At 49.2% G+C, this 23,919-nt stretch overlaps 1 protein-coding gene across 1 annotated transcript in view; it reads left to right on the top strand.

The window, feature by feature from the left end:
- Positions 1-23,919, top strand: part of LOC147112606 (tyrosine-protein kinase Src42A) — a 106,106-nt gene that overhangs the window by 69,405 nt on the left and 12,782 nt on the right. Inside the window, exons 3-5 of the mRNA XM_085997028.1 lie at positions 5,858-5,991; positions 8,557-8,719; positions 22,526-22,687. Of these exons, the coding sequence (XP_085853154.1) occupies positions 5,858-5,991; positions 8,557-8,719; positions 22,526-22,687 (459 nt within the window). The remainder of the gene's footprint in view (positions 1-5,857; positions 5,992-8,556; positions 8,720-22,525; positions 22,688-23,919) is intronic.

Below are 23,919 nucleotides of genomic sequence, written 5' to 3'. Positions count from 1 at the left end.
CCTGTCTCCTCCTTTCAACCCCCTGCACTAAGGACTCCAGTGCTGCGTCTGAAGACCTAGGTCCCCTTTCTCTGCCCTGTTGAGCCATAGCTACTTTACAGTTGCCTTGACAACAATTACAATGAGGTGCTTATTTCAGAAAGCACCTCCCCTTTAAGAAGTGCAGACTGAGTTTCAAACTGCAGGCTAGCTTTAAATAGGGATCACTTCCAATGAAGTTGGGCCCCCTGCTGAGCACTCAGCCAACCAGCAGTGTTCTTAGCGCTGGGGTCAACGCTTCAATCATGTTAATTAGCAGGCAGCACGAAGGTCGTGTGCTACCTGCATTACTTTTTCTGGCCGTATTGAATTTTTAGCCCAAGAATTTTTAAGGAATTGAAAAGGCTTAAAGAGCCTGTCCCTTTATCAGAAATCAGCCCCATTTACTCATCTTTTCCCCACATCACTTAATCCCTTTTCTCTCTAGAAACACATCCAATTGTCTCTGGAGCCCATTTAAATTGTCTACTTTGATGGCGATCCGTAGTAATTTATTCCACAACTCTTTTACCCGTTGAATGAAACATTTATTGTTGGTTTCTTTTACCTCTAACTTCTTAATTTTAAACTGGTATTGAATCCTTCACCACAATTAATCTTCTTTCTGCATCAGTTTTGTCAATCCTATTCATAATATTTTAAACTTAATTTAGGTTACCTCTAGTCTACTCTTTTCCAAAAATAAAAAAAAACTTTCTTCACTTTTCCTCATAACTTAAATTCATGATACCCAGTATTATCTTTGTTACTCACCCCCGAACCTCTCAAGAGCAATAATATTCTTCCAATGATTAGGTAACCAGAACTGCACTCAGTACGACAGACGGAATCTGATCAACAATTTCTATAGAAATAATATAACTACTTTAGATTTGTATTCTATCCCTCTACTAATGCAGTCTAGTATCGTATTTGTCTTTTTTGCTGCAGCTATCTATATTTTATGCTTGTGGTTTCATAGATTTATACACTGTAACTAAGGCCACTATTCTGCAGTTTTCACGACAGAATGAATGAAATTGTGGAATCGGATTACCAAAGCAGCAGTAAAAGTGTGAAAATCCCATGTAATAAAAATGGAATTTAATTTATTCAGTCATCATAAATCAATAGCTTTTAGTATAGCCCTTGGATCTCTTTCCTGATCGGCTGCCTTGAATTGTGCTTCCTTCTGGTCTGTCACTGACTTGCATTTGTTAAATCTGTGAGTTGTTCAAGTAATTAATACTCAGACTTAATCAGTAACAATAAAACAGGTCTTTACTGGTTGGAGGTAGGGACTATACGTAGGTCTTTACTTCATGCCCACAGGCGGGAACTGAGGGGAGATCAGTACCCACAGTACTATTTATACCCCTATGGCCAGGAGTGGTACTGTGTATCACTACGCCCAACAAGTAGTGCAGTCCTGTCCATAGGTTCAAAGTAGCACGCATATTACATACACAACATTCCTCCCTTCCTAGCTTTACAGTCATCTCCCCATTTAACATAACGTAATAACATATATACATATATAACTTCAGGTTTACATAACAGAATAACATAGATACATAGATAACTTCATGTCAAAACAGATCACAGATTCAGTCTCTGCGGAAAACAGTTCACAGATTCAATCTCTGTGGTGGAGTCGGTTCACGTTGCTGGAGTGACTCATTCAATAGTCCTTCCATGGATTTAACAGTTTGAACTTCCGAACTGAATTGGCTCCATTCGGAGGGACCACGTGTGTGATCTGGTAGAGGTGATAATGGTTCAGATGGGTCATCTTCTGTTTTTACTTTTCCTTTTCTGCTTCTTGGAGACTCTCTGGGCTCCATTGTCAGCTGCCACAGCTGCCAGCTGCATGCGCAGTTCCTCCTTCTCTTCCTCCTGTTTCCGTCGTAGAGCCAGCTTCTCCCGATGTTCCGTAGACTTTTGGTGCTCCTCCATGATTTCTGCACTTTGGGAGTCGAAGTTACAAGCTGGGCAGGACAGGACATCGTAATATTCGGTGTCGTCCACCAGGTCATAGTAATATTCGGTGTCGTCCTGAGCTAGACCAGTGAGAGGGTCGTCTATTTCCTCCATACCCAGCTGGACGTTAGCCAGCTCTTGTTCCAAATCCAGACATCTTTCCTGAAGAGACTTCTTCATGTGTACCTCTGCATCCAGCTTTTTCTGGGCTTTCAGCAAGTCGTTTACTAGTGACCTCATTTGTGATTTTAATACTTCAACTTCCTTTGGAGATTGATTGATCGGACTATGCAATCCCTCTACCGGAGCAGCTGTTTCAGCGGTCTGTTGTTCTACGTTGACGTGAGTCAGCGTACTTTTGGCATCCAAGGGCTGCTCTGTTGCAGTCATCTCAGTCTGTGTTGCCACCTCAGCTCTTCCAATAACCTTTGAGAGCTCCGAACCCCTTTCGTTTGAATATTGAAGTTCGTGTTCAAGTTTTTCCCATTTCAGAGTCCTGTCCTTCAGCATATGCAGGAGTTGGCTGACCGTTAACTCCTATGACATCAGACGTTTTGTGTGCTCCTGTTCCATTTTCTCCATCAGCTGCTTCTGTTGTCTTTCCAGATTCTCCAACTCTATATCAAAGAACTCTTTCGTTGCATTCAACTCTTGCTCACAACGGCGAAGCATTTGTTCTAATTGCTGTTGTAGTTTGAAATGGAGTTGAGTTCGAGCCCGGTGTCCCTCAGAAACGGGCACATCAGTAGACTTGCCAGACTCAGAATCCACAGTTAAACTATGTTGTTGTTGCTCAGTGGAATTCTGTGCTGAAACTTTGTCTTTTGCACCTGAGTTGGGCTTACCATCATCCGTTCCAGAGTCTGGGCCGACTATCTTCACCGAGTTCTCACTCGTTATTGTTTGTAGGAAATGCCAGTCCATATTCATTTTCCTAATCCACTCCTGTCCTAGTAGTGGAGGACCTCCTTCAGATATCACATATAAGTCCATTATTTGACTTTCTTCGCCCTTGTGGACCACTGCAACCTCTATTTTCCCGATGGGGTACACTCTTTGCCCCGTGTATGTTTCCAATATAATCCCCGTATCCTGTAGGGGAATATGTTGGAATAACTTTCCGTAATCTTTCTTATTTATGACCGTCAATGCCGATCCAGTGTCCAATTCCAGTTTTACTTGGACTCCTTCTATCTGAAGAGTGACCCAAATTGTCTGGAGGTCTGCACCCTTACCAGCGTTGAGTACTCTTAAGCTAGCCAGTTCATTACTGCTAGTGTCTGAATCGGACTCCTGTTCGGTCACCTTGTGTACCTTTGCGTATTTTCCTTGCGGTGACTTCTTGTTGCTGGTCTTCTTCGCTGACCTGCATACTCTAGCTATATGTCCAAGCCTACCACAAGTTCTACATTCTTGGTTTTTAAACCAACACTGGTTCTGATCATGCGTTGTCTTTCCACAACGATAACATTTGCCAGAACTCACACCCAATTTGTGTGCACTGAGCTCCGGTGACCGTAGCTGCATTACTGCCGTGCCTCTCGCTGCGGCTTCGTGTGCTGCTGCCATAGTGACCGCCTTCTCAAGCGTCAGCTCATTCTCCTCGAGCAGTCGCTTTTGTGTATCCTGTTTAAATAAACCACACACAAATTTGTCTCGAAGTGCCTCTGTCAGTCCCGTTCCAAACTGGCAATATTTCGCTAATTTACGCAATTCCAGCAAATAATCAGCATTGCTTTCATGCTGTAGCTGCCTTCTGTCGTAAAATTTAAATCGTTCCGCTAGCATCAGCGGCGTGGGGTTTAGATGATCTTTCAGGACAGTAACAATCTCATCGAACGTCTTATCCGCCGGTTCATCTGGTGATAACAGGTGTTTCAATTGCCCGTATGTCTTCGCACCCATTAAATTTAATAATGTTAGAGCTTTATCTTGGTCACGAATTTTATTGGCCTTACAATAATTTTTTACTCTTTCAACATATATGGCCCAATCTTCGAGGTCACTATCAAAGGTGCTAATATTCCCGTGTTTAGGCATTGTAGATTTGCAATTTCTCAGATTTTTTTTTTTTTTTTTTACTGCTATCCAAGATGGCGGCTTCCCGCTCTTGCCGTCGTCCTCCGCCCACAAAATGGCGGTTTTCCCGCGCTTGGCGGTCTTCACCCGTCCCCCGACGCCGTCTCCCTTCAGCCCTCGAGTGCGGCCCTTATCTTCGCCGCGATCGCCCGAGTGCTGCCCTTATCAGCGGATGCGATCGCTGGATCGCGAAGCGGCTCTCGGCTCTTATCAGGAGATGCGATCGCTCCGTTGAAACGCCTCCCGCTCGAAGCGGCTCTCGCGCCCTATTCCTCCAGCTCCCCCAGCCCCGTTCGTGCGGCCAACGCGGTCGACTGCCTGTCGCGTCGCTGCCCGGCTCAGACAACGGCTTACCCACCACCAAGCTGGAGAAGAAGCTGACGGTCGCCGATGGAGGCTCCGAGGTCAGGATGTCTTCCAGTGGGGTGGAGAGGGTGGAAACCTCTCTGCAACATCCTGGCTGTGGACGAAGCTGCCGTGGAGTGACTGCCGCAGGGTCCGAATCAGACTCGTCGCCAGTGTTAAATCTGTGAGTTGTTCAAGTAATTAATACTCAGACTTAATCAGTAACAATAAAACAGGTCTTTACTGGTTGGAGGTAGGGACTATACGTAGGTCTTTACTTCATGCCCACAGGCGGGAACTGAGGGGAGATCAGTACCCACAGTACTATTTATACCCCTATGGCCAGGAGTGGTACTGCGTATCACTACGCCCAACAAGTAGTGCAGTCCTGTCCATAGGTTCAAAGTAGCACACATATTACATACACAACAGCATTGACATCAATTGGAGAAGTCTATTATCAAGTACATCTTATGCTTTTGGTTGCAGGAGGAGACTGGTGAATGGCCTGAAAAGGGATTCAGATGTCAGGATTTTTAATCTAGCATTTTTGTCAGGATTCATCACCATTTATCTTAAACCAAATTTTGTTTAGTCCTATTCTTTTAAAAGTTTCTCTGTGCTACAATAGCCCAGAATTTACTGTCAAAATAATGGTAAGGTTAATGGCATTCACCGTTATGTATGCGCAAATGGTACAGCAACTTCAGGCAAGGGGCAGATGCGCAGTTAAACGCGGATATCCAAACGTTGCTGTCCGAGTTGTGCCGCTCCACCGTTAGCTTTGTAAAAATGACATTTCACTGTCTGCCTCACCATTGAAATGCTTTGAGTGGTGTGAAGTTGCTATATTTGGGTGGTAGATACGAACTAAACTTGCCACAGAAAGTTAAGTTTTGTCATTTAAAGTGCAAGTACCCTTTTATTGATGTGATACCTCAATGGCACTGAAAATTAGCAATTACAAGTCTCATTCCTTTAGGTATCAATTGATGGAGTTTTTTTATTACTTTTCCTTTCTCTCTTTTTTCTCTCTTAGTTCAATTTTTCTTTCCCTCTCTTTATTTCTCTTTCTGTATCTAATTTGACATTGAATTCACTCACTCTAATTTACACTTCCTTCCCAGACCTTGCACTTTTTATTTCACAATCCTTCAATTTGCTTGGTTAAGGAGATACACAGTTGCTTTCCCTGTTCACTCAGATCCCAGATGTCCTGTTTCCTTCGCTGCGATGTTATCAGCTCGCACTTTCAGCAACTTGCCATGCAAAAAATTTTAAATACTAAACGTGCAAGAGCAAGTCTAACGACAAACACCGTTAAATGTCCTGCTACCGCGAATTATGGCCCATTGTATTTTAAAATAAATATTGACATTCACCATGATGCTCCTTTCAACATCACTGCAGTGCTAAGTTTGAACTTCTTTTACAGTGCGTTATGGTGATATTGTGAAATCCTACAGAATCCACGGAGATGCAAGTTTCCATAACTTGTCCCAACTAATCAACTGTTACTCAAAAGAAGCAGGTTGCTTGTGTATAAGGCTAAGTGAACCATGCATAAAGGTATGTAAACTCAAACCTCAGTTGCCCTTTAATTCATCACTTATATTTTCTTAACACCTCAGTACCTTTTAAAGAAATACTTCCGAGAAATGACCATTAGCATTCTTATCAAGGTCTATTCTTGTATTTTTAAACACTACATTATATGTTGTATTAAACTGTATTAAAGTATTTATCTTGGAATGGACGGCCTTTTTATTGGAGCTTACAAAATTCTATGTAGTTTCTAAGGTTAAGCATTGGACAATTCAGCAACAGAATGGGATAGAATTTCATGCTTGCCAATTCTTGGGCATGCAGGTGGCACAAGGTAAGATATTTGCACCTGAATGGTGAGGCGCAAGGTGCACCCGGTATTGCGCCTTGCGCCTCATTAACATCAAGCCAGCACAGAGTAAATGATGAAATAACAACAGAAAATGCTGGAAACACTCAGCAGGCCAGCAGCATCCGTGGAGAGAGAAACAGAGTTAACGTTTCAGGTCTGGGACCCTTCATCAGAACTGGAAAAAGCTGGAGATGTAACAGGTTTTAAGCAGGTGCAGAGGCAGGGAAAGGGCAGGGGAGGGGAGGAAGGAACTGAAGGGACAGACTGTGCTAGGATGCAAGGCAGGAGAGATTCAATGTTGCAAATGGGGATGGCAGAATCATCAACAGCTGCCGCCTGAAAAGATCAGGGGGTTCTAGTCTGAAATTGTTGAGTCCAGAAGGCTGTAAAGTGCCTAATCGAAAGATGAGGTGCTGTTCCTCGAGCTTACGTTGAGCTTCATTGAAAAAGTGCAAGAGGCCGCGGACAGAGAGGTCAGAGTGGGAGTGGAGCGGAGAATTAAAGTGACAGGCGACCAGAAGCTCGGGGCCACCTTTACGGACTGAACGGAGGTGTTTCGCAAAGCGGTCACCCAATCTGCGTTTGGTCTCCCCAATGTACAGGAGACCGCATCGTGAGCAGCGAGTACAGTATAGTAAATTGCAAGAAGTACAAGTAAACCGCTGTTCCACCTGGAAGGGGTGTTTGGGGCCCTGGACAGTGGGAAGGGAGGAGGTAAAAGGGCAGGTGTTGCATCTCCTGTGTTTGCACGGGAAAATACCGCGGGAAGGGGAGGGGGTGTTGGGGGTGATTGCAGAGTGGACCAGGGTGTTGCGGAGGGAGCGGTCTCTTCGGAATGCTGAAAGGGGAGGGGAGGGGAAGATGCGATTGGTGGTGGGGTCATGTTGGAGATGGCGGAAATGGCGGAGGATGATCCGTTGAATGTGGAGGCTGGTGGGATGAAAGGTGAGGACAAAGGGAACCCTAATGTGGTTCTGGGAGGGAGGGGAAAGGGTGAGAGCAGAAGTGCGGGAAATGGAACGGACATGATCAAGGGCCATGCCAACCATGGTAGAGGGGAATCATCGGTTGAGGAAAAAGGAAGACATATCAGAAGCACTGATCAGGCCGCTTCCAGCACCGCAGCGGCCCTCAGGTAAGTGAGGGCTGGAGGTCAGGAGATAGGAGGCCAGGGAGGGGAATCGGAGGCCAAGTTGTGGGGGGCAGCGCAAATCGGGCGCGGGAGGTAGCGCTGGCTGGCAGCAGCCAGCGTTCTTTAAATGTGGGGTTGGGAGGAGCACCCCTGCTCCTCCCGGCTGCACATTCAGGTAAGTAAAATTAATTTTACATTCTTAACTACATGCAGATATTTGGGAATCCCCAAGGTGTTGATTATAATTTCTACTCAAGCTAAAAGGTTAATCTGATTTAATTAAGGATTTTTTAAAACTCAAGCATACTTTTATTTTTTTTAAATGAGTTACTTTCTTTTCCTAAAATAATTATTGATATTACACCAAAGGACTGACAAATTGAATGCTGGAGCTGAAACGATTAGAACACAATGGGGGTAAAATTCAACATCAGTGGGAGCACAAAACAGGGAGTAGCGGATCGGCTTTCTGTTATACACTATGCCCAATTTTCCTTTCCGTTGATGGGGTGCATCACATCGGCCGATCCGCTACCACTCATTTTCCCCCCCTGCGAAGTTGAAATTTACCCCCAATTTATCTACCCCTTGATCTTCTGGCCTAGGATAAATGGTACTGAGTGGTCGTAATGTAAATGACTAGAAAGATGTAGTTGGCACCTATATACAGGAAACACTTTGGTATCCAGCACCGACGGGACCGGGATGGTGCCGGTTGATTAAAAATTCCGGATGATGGAGAGGGTTATCTACCGAGGCTATTTTTAACAAACAAAAATAAAAAAAATCAAGAAATGTGCAGTATACAGTAATTAGGTACTCCCGGCAATGCGGGAGAGTCAGACTCCTGTTATTATGGTGTTCGGACTTCCGACAGCGCCAAGAAGCCGAGTAGTAGCAGTTTGGAGAACTACCCTCACTGACTAACTCGGACACTGCAGGGGACTCGGACTCGGCAACATTTCCAGTTATTGAGGTATTGTTTTCGGAGTATGAATTTTGCCGGTTAATAGAGGTGCCGTTTAAACGAGAGATTCCTGTATTATGTTTCAAAACTTGATCTTTGAAGTGATTAAAAACAGTTAATTTCAAAATTTGCCAACAGCTTGATCGACCATCCATTTGCACTTTGGCTCATGTTGCTGAATGGGAAATCCAACATACCTCACTTCGGAAAGTAAAATTGGTAGGGAGTGGTCAGTGTGGAGAAGTGTGGGAAGGAATCTGGAATGGCACAACTGAAGTGGCAATTAAGGAGCTGAAAGGAGGTTAGTCTCAAATTGGTGCAATAAAGGCTATACAGGAATGAAAGTGACAAGCATGTCATGGTCATAGTCCATTCAAATACATGGTTTTGAAAATAAATGATTCAAGTTGATTTCAATTTTCAGATGTTGTGAAAAGACAAAATTGAGTAACTACCTGTACTATTCATTTTCAAATGTGTATAGAAGTTTTTAATAACAAAATGTACAGCTTCACTTCTATCCCTCTTATTATACTTCAGCGGCATCTTAAAATTACGCACGTATTTCTTATAGTAGAAATAATCATAGTACAGTAACTCATTGTACCAACTTTGGAGACACAGAGGCCTAGAAATTGGGTTTTGGCTTAGCCAGGGCTTTAGCGCCGGAAGTTAGTGCCGGCGCTAAATCCCCCTGCACGCGCCAAAAATTCAGCAGGGCCGCACCCAAACGGCTGCCGGCGCTACTGAAGGGTCTTTGCGGCGGTAAATCGGCGCTAACTGCCGTTTCGCGCCGCAATTCCGGCGCTGCGGCACCCGATGCGGTGCGGCAGGCTCGGGAAGTGCAGGCCTCCTCCTTCCGTTAAGGAGGAGCTGCCTGCACCCGGCCGCGGCCCGCGCAAATCTGTCTAAAAATGAGCCCGGCACCTCGGACAAGTGCCGGGCTTGCATCTGTTCCGGGGGGTGTGGGGGAGAAGTCCGGGGAGGGAGCTGCGGGCAGGCGGCCGGCGGGAAAGCGGCCGGCCGCCGCGGGGCCTTTAATGCGCCGGCGCAAACTCATGCAAGACTCTGTTGCCAGAGTCTTAGTTGCGGCTGCCACGGGCGAGGCGGCCGCAACTGAATTTCGGCGCTAGGGCCCGTCGGCATGGCAACCGGGACGCTGCGCACACCGATGACGTCATCGGTGCCGGCGCTGCGCTACCGGTGCAACGCCGATTTAGGGCCCCAGGGAATTTTTAAACTGGCCATAACTCTGGCGCTAGTCCCTCTAGCGCCTCAAAAGCGGCGCTAAGGCAACTGAATTTCTAGGCCACAGGCCTAGGCCTAGAAATTGGGTTTTGGCGCAGCAACGGCTTTAGCGCCGGAAGTTAGTGCCGGAGCTAAGTCGCGCTGGTCGGGCCAAAAATTCAGTACTTCTGCGCCCAAACGGCTGCCGGCGCTGCTGAAAGCTGTTAGCGCCTGAAAACTGCCGCTATGCGCTGAATTTCGGCGCTATTCCGGCGCTGCGGCGCCCGCTGCGGTGCGGCAGGTTCGGGAAGTGCAGGCCTCCTCCTTCCCTTAAGGAGGACCTGCCTGCACCTGGCCGCGGCCCGCGATAATCGTATTAAAAATGAGCCCGGCACCTCGGACAAGTGCCGGGCTTGCTTCTGTTCCGGGGGGGGGGGGGGGAAGTCCGGGGAGGGAGCTGCGGCCAGGCGGCCGGCGGGAAAGCGGCCGGCCGCCGCGGGGCCTTTAATGCGCCGGCGCAAACTTGTGCAAGGCACCTCTGCCAGAACGTTGCTTGCGGCTGCCACGGGCGAGGCGGCCGCAAGTCAATTTCCCAGTTCGGGCGGGTTACCACGGCAACCGGGACGCTGCGCACACCGATGACGTCATCGGTGCCGGCGCAGCGCTACCGGTCTACCGCAGCGGAAGGGCCCCAGGCAATTTAGGCGCTGGCGCCAATTGCAGCGCTAGGCCCTCTAGCGCCGCAAAATCGGCGCTAAGGGCACTGAATTTCTAGGCCCTAGAAATTCAGTGCCCTTAGCACCGATTTTGCGGCGCTAGAGGGCCTAGCGCTGCAATTGGCGCCGGTTCCTAAATTGCCTGGGGCCCTTCCGCGGCGGTAGACCGGTAGCGCTGCGCCGGCACCGATGACGTCATCGGTGTGCGCAGCGTCCCGGTTGCCGTGGTAACCCGGCCCCAAGCCGAAATTCAGTTGCGGCCGCCTCGCCAGTGGCAGCCGCAATTAAGACTCCGGCAAACGGGTGTTGCCGAAGTCTGCGCCGGCGCTTTAAGGAGGCGCGGCGGCCGGCCGCTTTCCCGCCGGCCGCCTGCCCGCAGCTCCCTCCCCGGACTTCTCCCCCCCCCCCCCAACAGATGCAAGCCCGGCACTTGTCCGAGGTGCCGGGCTCATTTTTGAGGAGATTTGCGCGGGCCGCGGCCGGGTGCAGGCAGCTCCTCCTTAACGGAAGGAGGAGGCCTGCACTTCCCGAGCCTGCCGCACCGCAGCGGGCGCCGCAGCGCCAGAATAGCGCCGCAATGCAGCGCGTTGCGCCAGTTTTCAGGCGCTAAAACCCTTCAGTAGCGCTGGCAGCCGTTTGGGCGCGGCGCTACTGAATTTTTGGCGCGCGCAAAGGGACTTAGCGCCGGCGCTAACTTCCGGCGCTAAAGCCCTGGCGCAGCGCAAACTCAATTTCTAGGCCACAGTTTTTTCAATAAGATTTTGATTTAAACAAGGCACTGGGAAACATAACAAGGCATACTAGATGCAAACAGAATAGACATTGTTAAAATATAGATTTAGAAATAACCCTAATGGCATTAATGAAACTAGGAGCATATTTGGATGTCAGGTATTTATATATAGATGAGCAAAAATAATGACATAAGAAAGAATGAATCCTTACCTTCCCCCTCCCCCCAAGTAGTAACTCATCATTTCCTGTTACAATCTTAATTAAGAAATACCGCCCTGAATTTTCCAATTGCATCTGCCCAATTTACAGGAATAAATTGAGCCAACTCAAGCAGGAAAAGTGGGCAGAGATCCAATGTATGCTGGATCTCTGCCCTCTTTGTGTCATATGCACTTCCCACAAGCAGGGAACATTGGCATAACAAGAATCCACTTCAAAGGAGCAGAAGCTTTATTTAAATATGAACTTGGAGGCAGGGATATCCTTCAGGCCATTTCCTAATACTGTATGCAAGATGATATTTCTAAATCACGCCCATCTGAAATTGACATTTAGGTTTCTGAGAAATGCTAAGTATATGAAAGGTTATAGGAAGGACACAGTCATGTTAAGACAAGTGTATTTCAGTCACTTCTTCATTTTTTTTTTGTTGGCACTTGGGTTCTCGCGAGTCTTTCTCCTAGTTGTTCCAATTGTTTTTTTGCCCCCAGCACCATTATTGGCACCAATCGTTTCCAATGGGAATCTCTCTTTCTGAGGTGTTGGGAAAAAAGAGAAGGATCAACCAAGCAAGGCTAGGTAGGTCAGGCTGCACGAGAGGTGCTTTCTGTCCACCCTTCAACACTCTCTGCAGACAGAAATGAAGATGTGTTGCTTTAGCAGACAATTAGTACACATGGATGTTCCTCCTCCCAAAGGAAGCTGGGACAGCAGACCCAATGGCACCACAAAATATGTCAATGACTAACTGCAATATCGGATGTTTCCTCAGGAGCACGCTAATTGTGGTGTCATGCTTTCAGTGGAATTAAGAAAGAAACATCTTGCATTTATATATTGTGCCTTTCACGACTCAGCACATCCCAAATCTCTTTACAGACAATTAAGTACTTTTGAAATGTAGTCACTGTTGTCATGTAAAAACACGGCAGCCAAGGGCCCACAAACAGCAATGTGATAATGACTGGATAATCTGTTTAAGTGATGTTGGTTGAGGAATAAATATTGGCCAGGACACTAGGGAGAGTTCCACTGCTTTTCTTGGAAATCGTGCCATGAATCCACCCAAGAGGGCAGACAGGGCCTCGGTTTAACGTTTCATCCAGAAGAATGAATTGTATGAAAGAAGGTCGCCAACAACTAGCATACCCGAATTAACTGCACCCAAGATGCCTCCAATGTATCAGCACGTTCTGGCATTTCTACCTCACCATGACCATGGTCAACCCAAAAGCATTTTTACAAGCTCCAGGTCAACAGAACCAGATGCAGAGCTATGTCATTGGCTGCAAGGGCAACTCCAGCTAGCCTGCAGCGCAGGACAAGCAGATCCAGAGATACAGTCAGCTGCTGCCAGAAACTTGGCTCTATATCCTTGCAGACATGCTGTGATGCTAACCTCAAGGGACGGTACCATAGAGTGGCACAGAGAACACCCCTGTTGGGGGTGCCAGCTTTCAGATGAGGCATTAAACTGAGGCCCCGTCTTCCCTCTCAGGCAGATGTCAAAGATCCCATGGCACTATTTGAAGAAGAGCAGGGGAGTTTTCCTTGTGCTCTGGCCAACATGTATCACTCAACCAACATCACAGAAGAACAGATTTTTGGGTCATTTATCTCATTGTTGTTTGTGGGATCTTGCTGGGTGCAAATTGGCTGCCACATTTCCCTGCATTACAAGCAACTACACTTAAGTACTTCATTGACTTTGAAGTGCTTTGGGACATCCTGAGGTCATGAAGGGCACTATATGAATGCAAGTTCTTTCTTTTAATTCACTCCTGCCCCTTCCCCTAGAGTTCCCTTCCCCTACTGCTACCTGCTCCCTTCTACCACCTCTTGCTACTCCCTTTCTTCCACAGCTCACTGCTCCTAGCTTGCCATCCCATGTCAGTACTCATGCCTTTCCCCATACTGGCCTCTAGCGACCCACCCCCAACAAGACCCCTATTATTTGCTTTTCTCAGCAGCCGCCCACAATCCCTATCCCATAATAGACTTCTCCCAGATCCACCTACCAGTTCTCATGTACTCAGCAACACCCACCCACCGCCCCCCCCGCAACCTGCCAGCAACACTGCAACACCACCCCCACCATTACTCTCATAATCTGCCACTGCCATCCCAGTGCTTCCATACTCTAGACCCCACCCCATGAACATAACCACATCCCAGCATACCTCTTCCGCTGCTCCCACACTCCGGGACTAACCTCCCAGCACTACCTAAACATGCAGCTCTCCCCACTCCCCAGTATTGTTGTACCTACAATGTCCCTTCTACCTACCTATAGCCTGGATTTCAACCTGAAAAAATACCACTAACACAATATGGCCCTGATAATATATTGTACATTAGATGAGATAACATAGGATATCCTCTGACTCACCATGCACAATGGCACTGGGTGATCTACCAGTTATTTAAAACGAACACCATCATGAATGTTAGTGGATAAAAAAAAAACTTTCAATATGAAAAGCAAATGAATTGGTCATTTTATAGTCATCACCTTCCAGCTGAAACTTATACTGAACAGATTGAACATTGAACAGATCACTTTTCAACATTCTATGAGAAATGTTTGAGGAGCCTTAGGGGAAGAAATTGGGTATAGCCCCGTTTGGGGCGCTAGAATTGGCGCTGCGCAAATTTTATCACCAGGCGCAACTTATCGCCACCTCGAGCGATATTGGGTTGCTGCGCCCCTAAAGGTGATTGCGGCGTTGATTCAGGCGCTGCACGGGAGTCTTAAGGCGCTAACCCGGCGGCGCTACTCAACATGTCGGCGGCCGGGCGCAGCGCAGGTGCTGTCAATAATCGATTACCCCGAGACATGCTGGCGCCGGCCAGCTCTTAAAGGGGCGGGTCAATTAGGATCAGCAGCCACACTCTGCGCCTTGTAGGCCTCAAAATCGGCGCTGTGCTTTCTGTGGCGTTCCAAACTTTGAACATATGGAGAGGGTGAGGCAGAGAGCGGAGCGCTTTACCGATGGGGCATTGCATGCTTTGGTTGGCGAAGTGGAGCGCCGGCGAGCTGTGCTGTACCCCGACAATGGCAGGAGGCCTCATCAGAGCGAGTACCGCAGGGCTTGGAGGGAAGTTTGTCAAAGAGTCACCTCAAGCAGCATGGTGCCCAGGACTCCTGTGCAATGCAGGAAGAAGTTCAACGACCTCACTCGGGTAGTTAGGGTGAGTGCCTTTTTCGCAATCTTCTTCATCCCTCCATCTGCACCTGACATTATGGCCAGAGGGTGCGCGAAGCCCCAGTGGCCATCTGTCAGCCAGCACCCATGGCCCTTTCTGGAAACACACACGCACATTCAGCTCAATGCATAATGTAAGGGCTATTCTACCATGGGGCGCATGTGATGTCAGCTCAATGCATAATGTAAGGGCTATTCTACCATGGGGGGCATGTGATGTCAGCTCAATGCATAATGTAAGGGCTATTCTACCATGGGGGGCATGTGATGTCAGCTCAATGCATAATGTAAGGGCTATTCTACCATGGGGGGCATGTGATGTCAGCTCAATGCATAATGTAAGGGCTATTCTATCATGGGGGGCATGTGATGTCAGCTCAGGCCAGCATGTTTCATCACTTCCCGTCTTTTCTCCTGCAGGCCAAGCTGGCCAGGAACCAGAGGGAGCAGCTTCGTACCGGAGGAGGCCCTCCGCAGCTGCAGACACTGACGGACCTGGAAGAACGAGTCCACCAGATTGTTGGAGGCCGGATGACTGGTCCTGTAACCACTGGAGCTGCCGACCCCATTGTGCACAGCGATGGCAAGGTCATCACCTTTTTAAACTCTCTCCTTCCACTTGTTCCCCCCACCAGCATGCTTTTTCATTCTGGACCCAAGTCAGTGCATTGCAGCACTCATGCATCCCTTGCTGCCACCCTGTCCTTTCGCTAAAGCCACTCTTCAACCTCCCTGCTTTCAGATGCTGCATCACGAGCTCGGGAGCCGGGCCCTCAAGCTGCCACTGACTCCGGAGGCGACGAGCAGGAGGAAGCCGGACCATCCCTGCCACCCTCAGGCGAGCCAGCCCCTCTGCAGACTGGGGAGACTACTTCCCTGGAGGGGAGCGGGGGGGGAGTGCTCTGAGGAGGAACCAGTTCCAGGAACCAGTGGGCTGCAGCAACGCAAGGGGGGTAGGGAAGCTCGGGGGCCATCTCCCCGGAGGGCGAGTCAGGCCGCGAGTACTGCTGCACAGAGCGCACTGAGCTGATGGCTGCAGTGGCAAGGATGCCTGAATCCATCGAGACACTGGCAAGGAGTGTCCAAGACTTCGGGGCAGCACAGGCAAGGAGGGCGCAGGACTTCGGGGCAGCACAGGCAAGGAGTGCGCAGGACTTTGGGGCAGCACTGGAAAGGACTGTCCAGGACTTTGGGGCAGCACTGGAAAGGACTGTCCACGGCTTCGGGGCAGCACTGGAAAAGACTGTCCAGGGCATCAGGTCATCACTGGAAAGGACTGTCCAGGGCTTCACCGAAGCAGTGGAAAGGACTGTCCCGGCCTTCAGCGAAGCACTGGAAAGGACTGTCCAGGGCTTCACCGAAGCACTGGCACCTGCCACGCAAGTGCTGAGTGCTGCCACGCAGTCACTCGCTGGTCTCATGCAGACGCATGTTGAGGCCATGCGACCAATGACTGCTGCCACCCTCGCTGGATCAGGCGGGATTACCCGGGGCCCTTGCAGCACCACAGCAGGGCATCAATCTGTGGACCAGCCAATTGGTGCGCATGCTACGGTGCTGCCCCATCAGAGTGCCAGTGTGTCGGTCGACCAGGGAGCTGCTGTCCGCTCTCAGGATGTCAGCATTCCTGATGCCACCGCTGGCACGTCTCCACTGCAGCTGCCACCACCTGCAGGACAGACTGCTTCCACCCATGCACAGTTGGAGCAGTCAGCATCCGGACCTTCCAAGGCCAGAGGTCGTCCAGGACGTCCCTCAGGGGCATCTGCGCTTTCGGACAGCCAGCAGGCCTCCCCCAGCCTTGATGCAGCCACTGGGGTCCCATTACGGAGGAGCTGCAGGGAGGGAAGGGGCCGATCTCGCAAGAGAAGTAGATCACCATCAAGGGGGAAAGATTAGAAGGTGCTGCTGAGACGTCTTATTTGTGGAAATCAAGGCCATGGATGCTGGTCTGAATGTTAGTAATGTTTTGGATAGTCTCCCGGGTGTGCGAGTTACTTATGTGTTAGTGTGTTACTTTTGCTTTCTGTAGCTATTGCTTTGTCATGTTGGAAGGAAGCACATTTTGCAAAATAAACAACTTTTTTTATTTACATTGGCCATGTCTGCTATTTACATTCATACTGCCCTTCATAGGCTTTGGGTTATCCAGCCGGTTCCATTCCTCCTCATCGAATGGCACCAAGCATTCCGTCAGAGGGGCCTAGAAGCGGCTTGTTATCAGCCTCTGACGGACGGCCCTTCCAGTTTGTACTTCCCTCCCGTCTTGGTCCTCCTCCTCCTCCTCCTCCTCCTCCTCCTCCTCCTCCTCCTCCTCCTCCACTGGTGCTTCAATGTCTGGTGGCATTGGCTGGGTGCGTAGGATGGCGAGGTTATGGAGCATGCAACAGACAACCACAAAGTGGGAGACTCGCTCTGGTGAGTACTGCAAGGCGCCTCTGGAATGGTCTAGACAGCGGAACCGCTGCTTCAGCACACCGAATGTGTGCTCCACAATGTTCCTCGTCGCCTGATGGCTCGCATTGTAGTGCTCTTCAGCAGGGGTGCTGGGCGAACGGAGCGTGGTCATCAGCCATGGGCACAGAGGATAGCCCTTGTCACCGAGAAGCCAGCCTCCTGGGTGAGCCGGGGCCTCGAATAGGTCTGCAACTGAAGTCTGGCGCAGGATGAAGGCGTCGTGGCTGCTGCTAGGGAACTGCGCATTGACTGCGAGGATCAGCTGTCGGTGGTCACAGACCAGCTGAACATTCAAGGAATGAAACCCCTTGCAGTTGCGGAACTCCTCCAGATTCAAAACAGGCACCCGCAAAGCCACGTGCGTGCAGTCAATGGTGCCCTGCACCATGGGGAAGTCCGCTATTGCTGCGAAGCCCTCTGCGCGCACCCGCTGCTTCTCCAGTGTCATAGGGAAGGAGATGTACTGCCGCCTCCTTTTAAATAGGGCATCTATTACTTGACGGATGCAGCAATGCACCGCAAACTGCGATATGTTGGCGATGTCCCCAGTTGCGGCCTGAAAGGAGCCGCTCGCATAGAAATTCAGGGCAACAGTCATCTTGACAGCCACCGACAGAGAGGTCCTGCACCTTATCTGAGGCTGCAGATCTGGCTGAAGCAGGTGGCACAGCTCAGTCACCACCTCCTTTCTGAAGCGCAGCCTTCTAAGACACTGCTCCTCTGACATGTTCAAGTAAGAGAACTGCTGTCGGAAAACCCTGGCAGCGTAAGGTCTGGTGTGGCGACGTCTGTTGGCCCTCCTCCGTCTGGCCATTCCTGCCCCTCTCTCCCTGCGTCTCTGTGCCCTTTCCAGATGGTTCAGCAGCAGGACGTTCCCCTCCAATGCAGCCCCCATAATAATAGCGCACAAGAAATTGTTAACGTTGTAAATGCTCACCAGCAGCAAGGTGATGGTCAGAAGGCTGAAGTTCCTCTGGCCAGCGCTGGCTCACTGGTGCAATGGCTCTCAGATTGCAGCTCAGCAACGCTGTGAAAGTCTCGAGGAAGTTGTGCTCCCAAAATGGCTGCTGCTTTTATACCAGTGCAGTCCCCTTTAAAGAGCGCCCCCCAGCCCGAGAGCGACTGGGGAACGTTCCAGGTAAGCAGTCCTTATTAGCGCCAGGCGGAACGGATGGGGGCGCCACTGAATTTCCGGTCCGGGGCGCCAAAAAGGCATTGCACACTGAAATGACGTTATGATCTGCCTGCGCCCGCGGGCGGGCGCTAAGCCGGCGCTAAAAGCCCACTCAATATGGCAAGAGGCGCAGGGTTCGCTGCGCCCGGGTGCTAGTGGGTTAGCGACACACGTCTCGGCCTCTTTAGGCGCTAATCGCTGGCGCTACCAACCAAATTTCTCCCCCTTAGTGTGTAAAGAGTTAAACCTCCTTTTGCCTGTGGGAGAGAATAGTATGGTAGATATTTTAATGATTATGCAACAGTACATGACAAAAATGTGTATTTTGTCTGCGGTGTATTTAGTTCTGTCATTTCTTTGTGGTATTTCTGGGGTTAAAATAGATTCTCTTCAAAAATTAAATAAGTCAGTTTGGGTGCTGTACATTTAATTAAAACCAGTGTATTTGTCCCTGGAGTCAAAATGGCTGTAGAAAGTTGCAATGAGACAAATTGTTCAAAACATGCTAATGTTGTGATTGTAACCTTGTTTATCTGCTTGTTCTGTACAGAAAATATTCAAGCCAGGTCATATTCAGCAGATGAGGAAAAGTCTCAGGCTCCATTAGATTGATTCCTGGGATGAGAGGATTGTCCTTTGAGGAGAGATTGAGTAGATTGGGCCTATACTCTCTGAGGTTTAAAAGAATGAGAGGTGGTCTCATTGAAAAATACAAGATTCTGAAGGGGCTTGACAGGGTAGATGCTGAGAGGTTGTTTCCCCTGGCTGCAGACCCACCTAGGAAGACACTACTGATACCAAAACCCAAGACAAAAAGCAAAACAAAACAAAAATGCACAGGCATATGCACCATGTCCTTCAACCACCAGAGACTGATCTGAACACTGCTGAAAATCACAAGATCCTGGAGCAGACGAGTCAAAGATTCAACTGTTCATAACTGAAGAGAGTGATTTGGAACAGAAAAACTACTCTCTGTGAAAAAGGACACAATGAGAGAGAAAAAGAATTTGAAAATCATCCTAAAGTCATTTTTGTTTCTTTTTAAATACCTATGCATAAATATAAGTACAGTATAGGAAAAACGTCACGGCAATCAGTCTATCATATATACAACCAGTAGATGGTGCCAAACATCCACCAGATCAGACAGCAGAAAAATGGGCAGCCAGCAGGCAACAGTTTCCTTCTAACTTTAACAATTAAGTTATTACTAAAGAGAGCAGTTAACGAGCAATGAAACACATTTACAACGAAGAAAGTGAACACCAGTGACACATAAACGAGACCTAACCCCCCCACCCCCACACTATTCGCCATGTGAATCTCAGATCAGACAAGGATAAACAACTCGGTCAAAACCTTTCCTACTTTTTGGATGTTGGAGGGAAATATGCTGAAGATTGCAGCAAAAAACAAGCAATACTAAATGATCGCTTCCCAGAGAAGACACTAGAAGCAAGCCAACCATCATAGGAGGACCTATAGCTAAGCTTATTGGGCCTTAAAATGTGTGGGCAAAAGGATCTCTCTTTCATCACCTCTGCTCCCAGCTGCTTCTAACCAGACACTGACAGATACACCTGTTCATTCATTTCTTCCAACACCACTATGTGTGAGATGGTGATTTAAATCTACTTCCTCCAATCTGGTAAACTGTATTTGCTGCTTATGGTGCGGTGTAGCGGTTCGTGTAGATCGCCACTAAATAAGAGAGTTTGGCCTAGAAATTCAGTATAGCCGCGTTTGGGGCGCTACAGCCGGGCGGCCGCTAAAGTTTGCGCCCGGCGCAACTTCGCGCCACCTTCGCCGATATTCAGTGGCATCGCCCCAAGAGGTTGCTGCTGCACTAAAGCAGGCGATGCACGACTATCATTAGGCGCTAAGCCGGCGATCCGGGGCGCTAACACCGAGGACGGGCGCAGCGCAGGTGTGGCGAGTTGCTCAATGAAGGCAGACACGCTGGCGCCGGTCAGCTCTTAAAGGGGAAGGGTCGACTTGTTTGGCTGCCATGCCCTGCACACTGCAGCCCTGAAGCAAGGCCTGACCATTGCTGGTTCATCAGTTCTACACCCTCAACCATGGGGAAGCCCGCTATTCTTCCAAAGCCGATTGCACGCTCTTGCTGCTTGTCCAGGGTCATGGGGAAGGAGATATACTGACGTCTCCTTCTGAAAAGGGCATTGTTCACCTGGCGGATGCAGCAATGTACCGCGAACTGGGAGATGTTGGCAATGTCCCCAGTAGCGGATTGGAAGGAGCCAGTGGCATCGAAGTTGAGAGCCACCGTCGCCTTCACTGCCACTGACAGAGACGTCCTGCTCCTCAGCTGTGGCTGCAGATCTCTGCAAAGCAGGTGGCAGATCTCAGTGACCACCTCCCTTCTGAATCGCATCCTCCGAACACACTGCTCCTCAGACATGTTCAGATATGAGAACTGCTGGCGGTATACCCTGGGTGGGTAAGGCCTCCTGTGCCGACGCCTGTTGGCCAATCTCCGTCTGGCCATGACTGGCACTCTCTCACGGCGTCTCTGATCCCTTTGAATGCAATGCAGAAAGCCAACGTTTCCACCCATTGCAGCCCCCACTATATGTGGCGACTCAAGGCTATGGCACTGAAAGTGAAATCCAAGTGCAAAGCTCTGACCTGAAGCCACAAGTACCTGTGCAAGCGCTGAGTCAAAGCAGAAAGCTCTCTGCCTTTGTCTCTCTCCAAATATCCGTCTCTCACACAGAGGGATTGGCACAAAATGGCTGCCACTTATACTGCAGGAGGAGTCCCCTTTAAATAGCGCCCCCCGCGCCCCGCAGCGACTGGGAACCGTTCCCCTCTACCAGTCGCTGGGGGCGCCAGGCTCAAAGAAGGGCGGCGCCACTGAATTTCCGGTTCAGGGCGCACAAAGGGCGTTGCACGATGAAATGACGTCAGGATCTGCGCGCACAGCTGAGCGTGCGCAAAGGCTTTGCGCCGCCGCTAAATCTTTACTGAAGTTGGGGAGAGGCGCAGATCGCACTGTGCCCGGCCGCTAGCCGCCTAGTGCCCCACATCTCCTCCTCCTAAGGCGCTAGCGGCTGGTGCAAACAACTGAATTTCTAGGCCTTTGACTTCGACGAACTATAAATAAGTTGTTTATTTACAGGAACAGGCTAATTACAGCAGGTAAGATAGCAGGTAAGATGGCTGACTGTAGGAGCACCGTGGTGTAGGTCTTGTCCCAGCGGGGACTCCACGAGGACTGAGTTCGCAGTCCTGTGGGGAGCGTGATGACGTCATCGCGTTTGTGTTGTGACGTCATCACGTTGTTCGCGTTTCCCGCGCTTAGGGCATCACGTGATGCGCGTCGTTGCGTCGCTGGCCGTTGAGGCCGAGGTTGCGAGGCCGGGCTGTGCCGGTGCTTGCCGCGGGAGCGGAAGATCGCGTCGCTCCCATCGGCTGGCCGTTGAGGTCGAAGACGCTGGGCCGGGCTGTGCCGGTGCACGCACATCACGTCGTACGTGACGTGATGTCAGCGCGCTAGGGCGCGTCTTAAAGGGGCAGTGGCCCCAACAGGTAAGTTAAAAGGGCAACGGCCCCAAAAGTTAAGTTAAAGGGAATTATTTGTCTTTATGTAAGGTACAACCGGTGGTACCGCCACAGCGGTCTCTTTTACATTAGGGAGCACAAACATGGATTATTCTAACATTGGCATGTAACGCATTGCTTAACCCAGAAGAACCCAGGCCCATTAGTGCTTTGGGAGCCCGTGCTAGTAATGACATGTATATCATTGCACAGGGCATTACACACAAACACAAACAGAATCAGTGTGTAGTTGGACTTCAGCAAGAGGTGTCTCCCCCGGCCCCCCACCCTCCCATATCAAAAATGAACTGAATCACCGTGTAAGAGATAATTCTGTGAGGCTGCACTGCTAGTACACAACCTTGCTAGATGTGCGTACAAGTCAGAGATAAGGCTATAACACTGCAATCCTGTCTCTCTGACTTGCATTTGCCATTAGCAAGGCCCAATGCTGGCAGCAGAACCTTGCCAAGTTACCCCTATTATGAAGACTCCATTTGTGATCTGTCCACTTGCAGTTTAGGAACACATCGAGGTAGTTACATTCATTTCAACCATTTCAGTTCTGGCGGTATAGACCAATTGAATTGTGAGACAGGCCTTGGGGGGGAAAGAGTGAGAAAAAATATCTCCATACTTTTCAGTTCTATGTCTTTGGATGCACAGGGTGACATGCAAGCAAAGCTAAGTTCTGAAAAAACAGTTTCTGATATCTATCATAGCATTTGATAAAAAACAAAACTATTAAATAGAAAATACGTCAAAATAACAGCAACAAGTAGCTAATCATTCTCTTCCATTTTCTGCAGTGGGTTTACAATCAAAAAATGAGTTCTTGGAAGAAGCTGAGATCATGAAGCAATTGTGCCATGAAAGGCTGGTCAAACTATTAGCTGTCTGCACTGAGAGAGAGCCATTTTGCATTGTGACAGAGTTAATGACATTGGGAAATTTGCAAAAATACCTCAAGTGTAAGTGATTTACTTTGTCTTTTCCTTGCAGCATAATAAGGCATGAGAGTCGACTGCCCAAAAACGTGACCCTTATCACCGCACGATCCGGATAAAACTTGATTTACAGGAAAAAATGTCCCTATGAAAAATTGTAATCATTGGGAAGATTTCCGGCATTGAATATGAAAGTATAGAAATCTACCTTCATGTCCTCAGTGGGCAGGAATTAGCACTGTCAGCTCAGGGCAAGCAGGGTTGCTGTATTTATTGTTAATATGCATTTTAACTGCCAGCGGTATTCCTGATTTGAGGCATCCAATCACCTTATACAACTAATATAAATTGAAAGGGCTGATTTTAACCCCCCAGCACCGCCCCCACCCCGCCCTCCTGCCTGATGAGTAAAGGGTGTCCAGATCCCCGGAATTAAAATGGCCGGGGCCTCACTCCAGCGCGGTCAGGTGAGCCCCTTACTCCCACGCCAAACTTGTGCCCCAAGTTAAAATTGGGCCTAAAATATTTAATGGTGACTGGCTGTTCTCTGGTGGCAGTAGGTCCAGGTTTGGCAGTCAGAAATCCCCCCTTCCTCTCCCACCCATAGGCTGGAATTTTGCCTTCTTCGGCGGGCCCGGTGCGAGCGATTTGTGTGGCGGGCCATGACCCCGCTGCTGGCTCCATCCTGCTGCTGAAAATGACTTTCCCTTAATAAAACCTATTAAACCAGCCCAGCACGTTACCCGGCCCAATTAGATGAAGCGGGTCTGGTGACATCATTCATGACATGTTTTCAGCCGGGATCTTTAAAGGCGCCATGACATTACATTTGAAGGTTAATCTAACAGTGCTGTCAGTGCACTACAGCATTGGAGTGCTGCAAACACCGACAATAACTGCACAGAGGCAGAGGGCTGCACCCAGGTTCTCCGATGACTCCCTCCATATGCTTATGGAGACAGTCAGAACATGCAGGGAGGTCCTCTTCCCTTCCCATGGTCAGGAGAGACCTCCCCAGGAAACTAAAACAGCCTGGTTGCACAATGCAGAGGAGGTCACAAGCAGGGATGTGTTCAGGAAGACCTGGGTGCAGTGCCGCAAATATTTCAATGATCTCATTAGATCAGGAAACGTTCGTACAAAGTCACACTCAACTGCATCCTGCTGTGCCTCTCATCAGATCCCCATCACTCTCCCTTCCCTACCCTACTCCTGCACATCCTTACTCACACCAACATACCTTGCACCTCCACCCA

This window comes from Somniosus microcephalus, chromosome 9 (assembly GCF_052327205.1).
Source record: "Somniosus microcephalus isolate GS21.2 chromosome 9, FLI_Smic_1.0, whole genome shotgun sequence".
NCBI lineage: Eukaryota > Metazoa > Chordata > Chondrichthyes > Squaliformes > Somniosidae > Somniosus > Somniosus microcephalus.
This window is presented reverse-complemented; position numbering and strand designations above follow the sequence as displayed.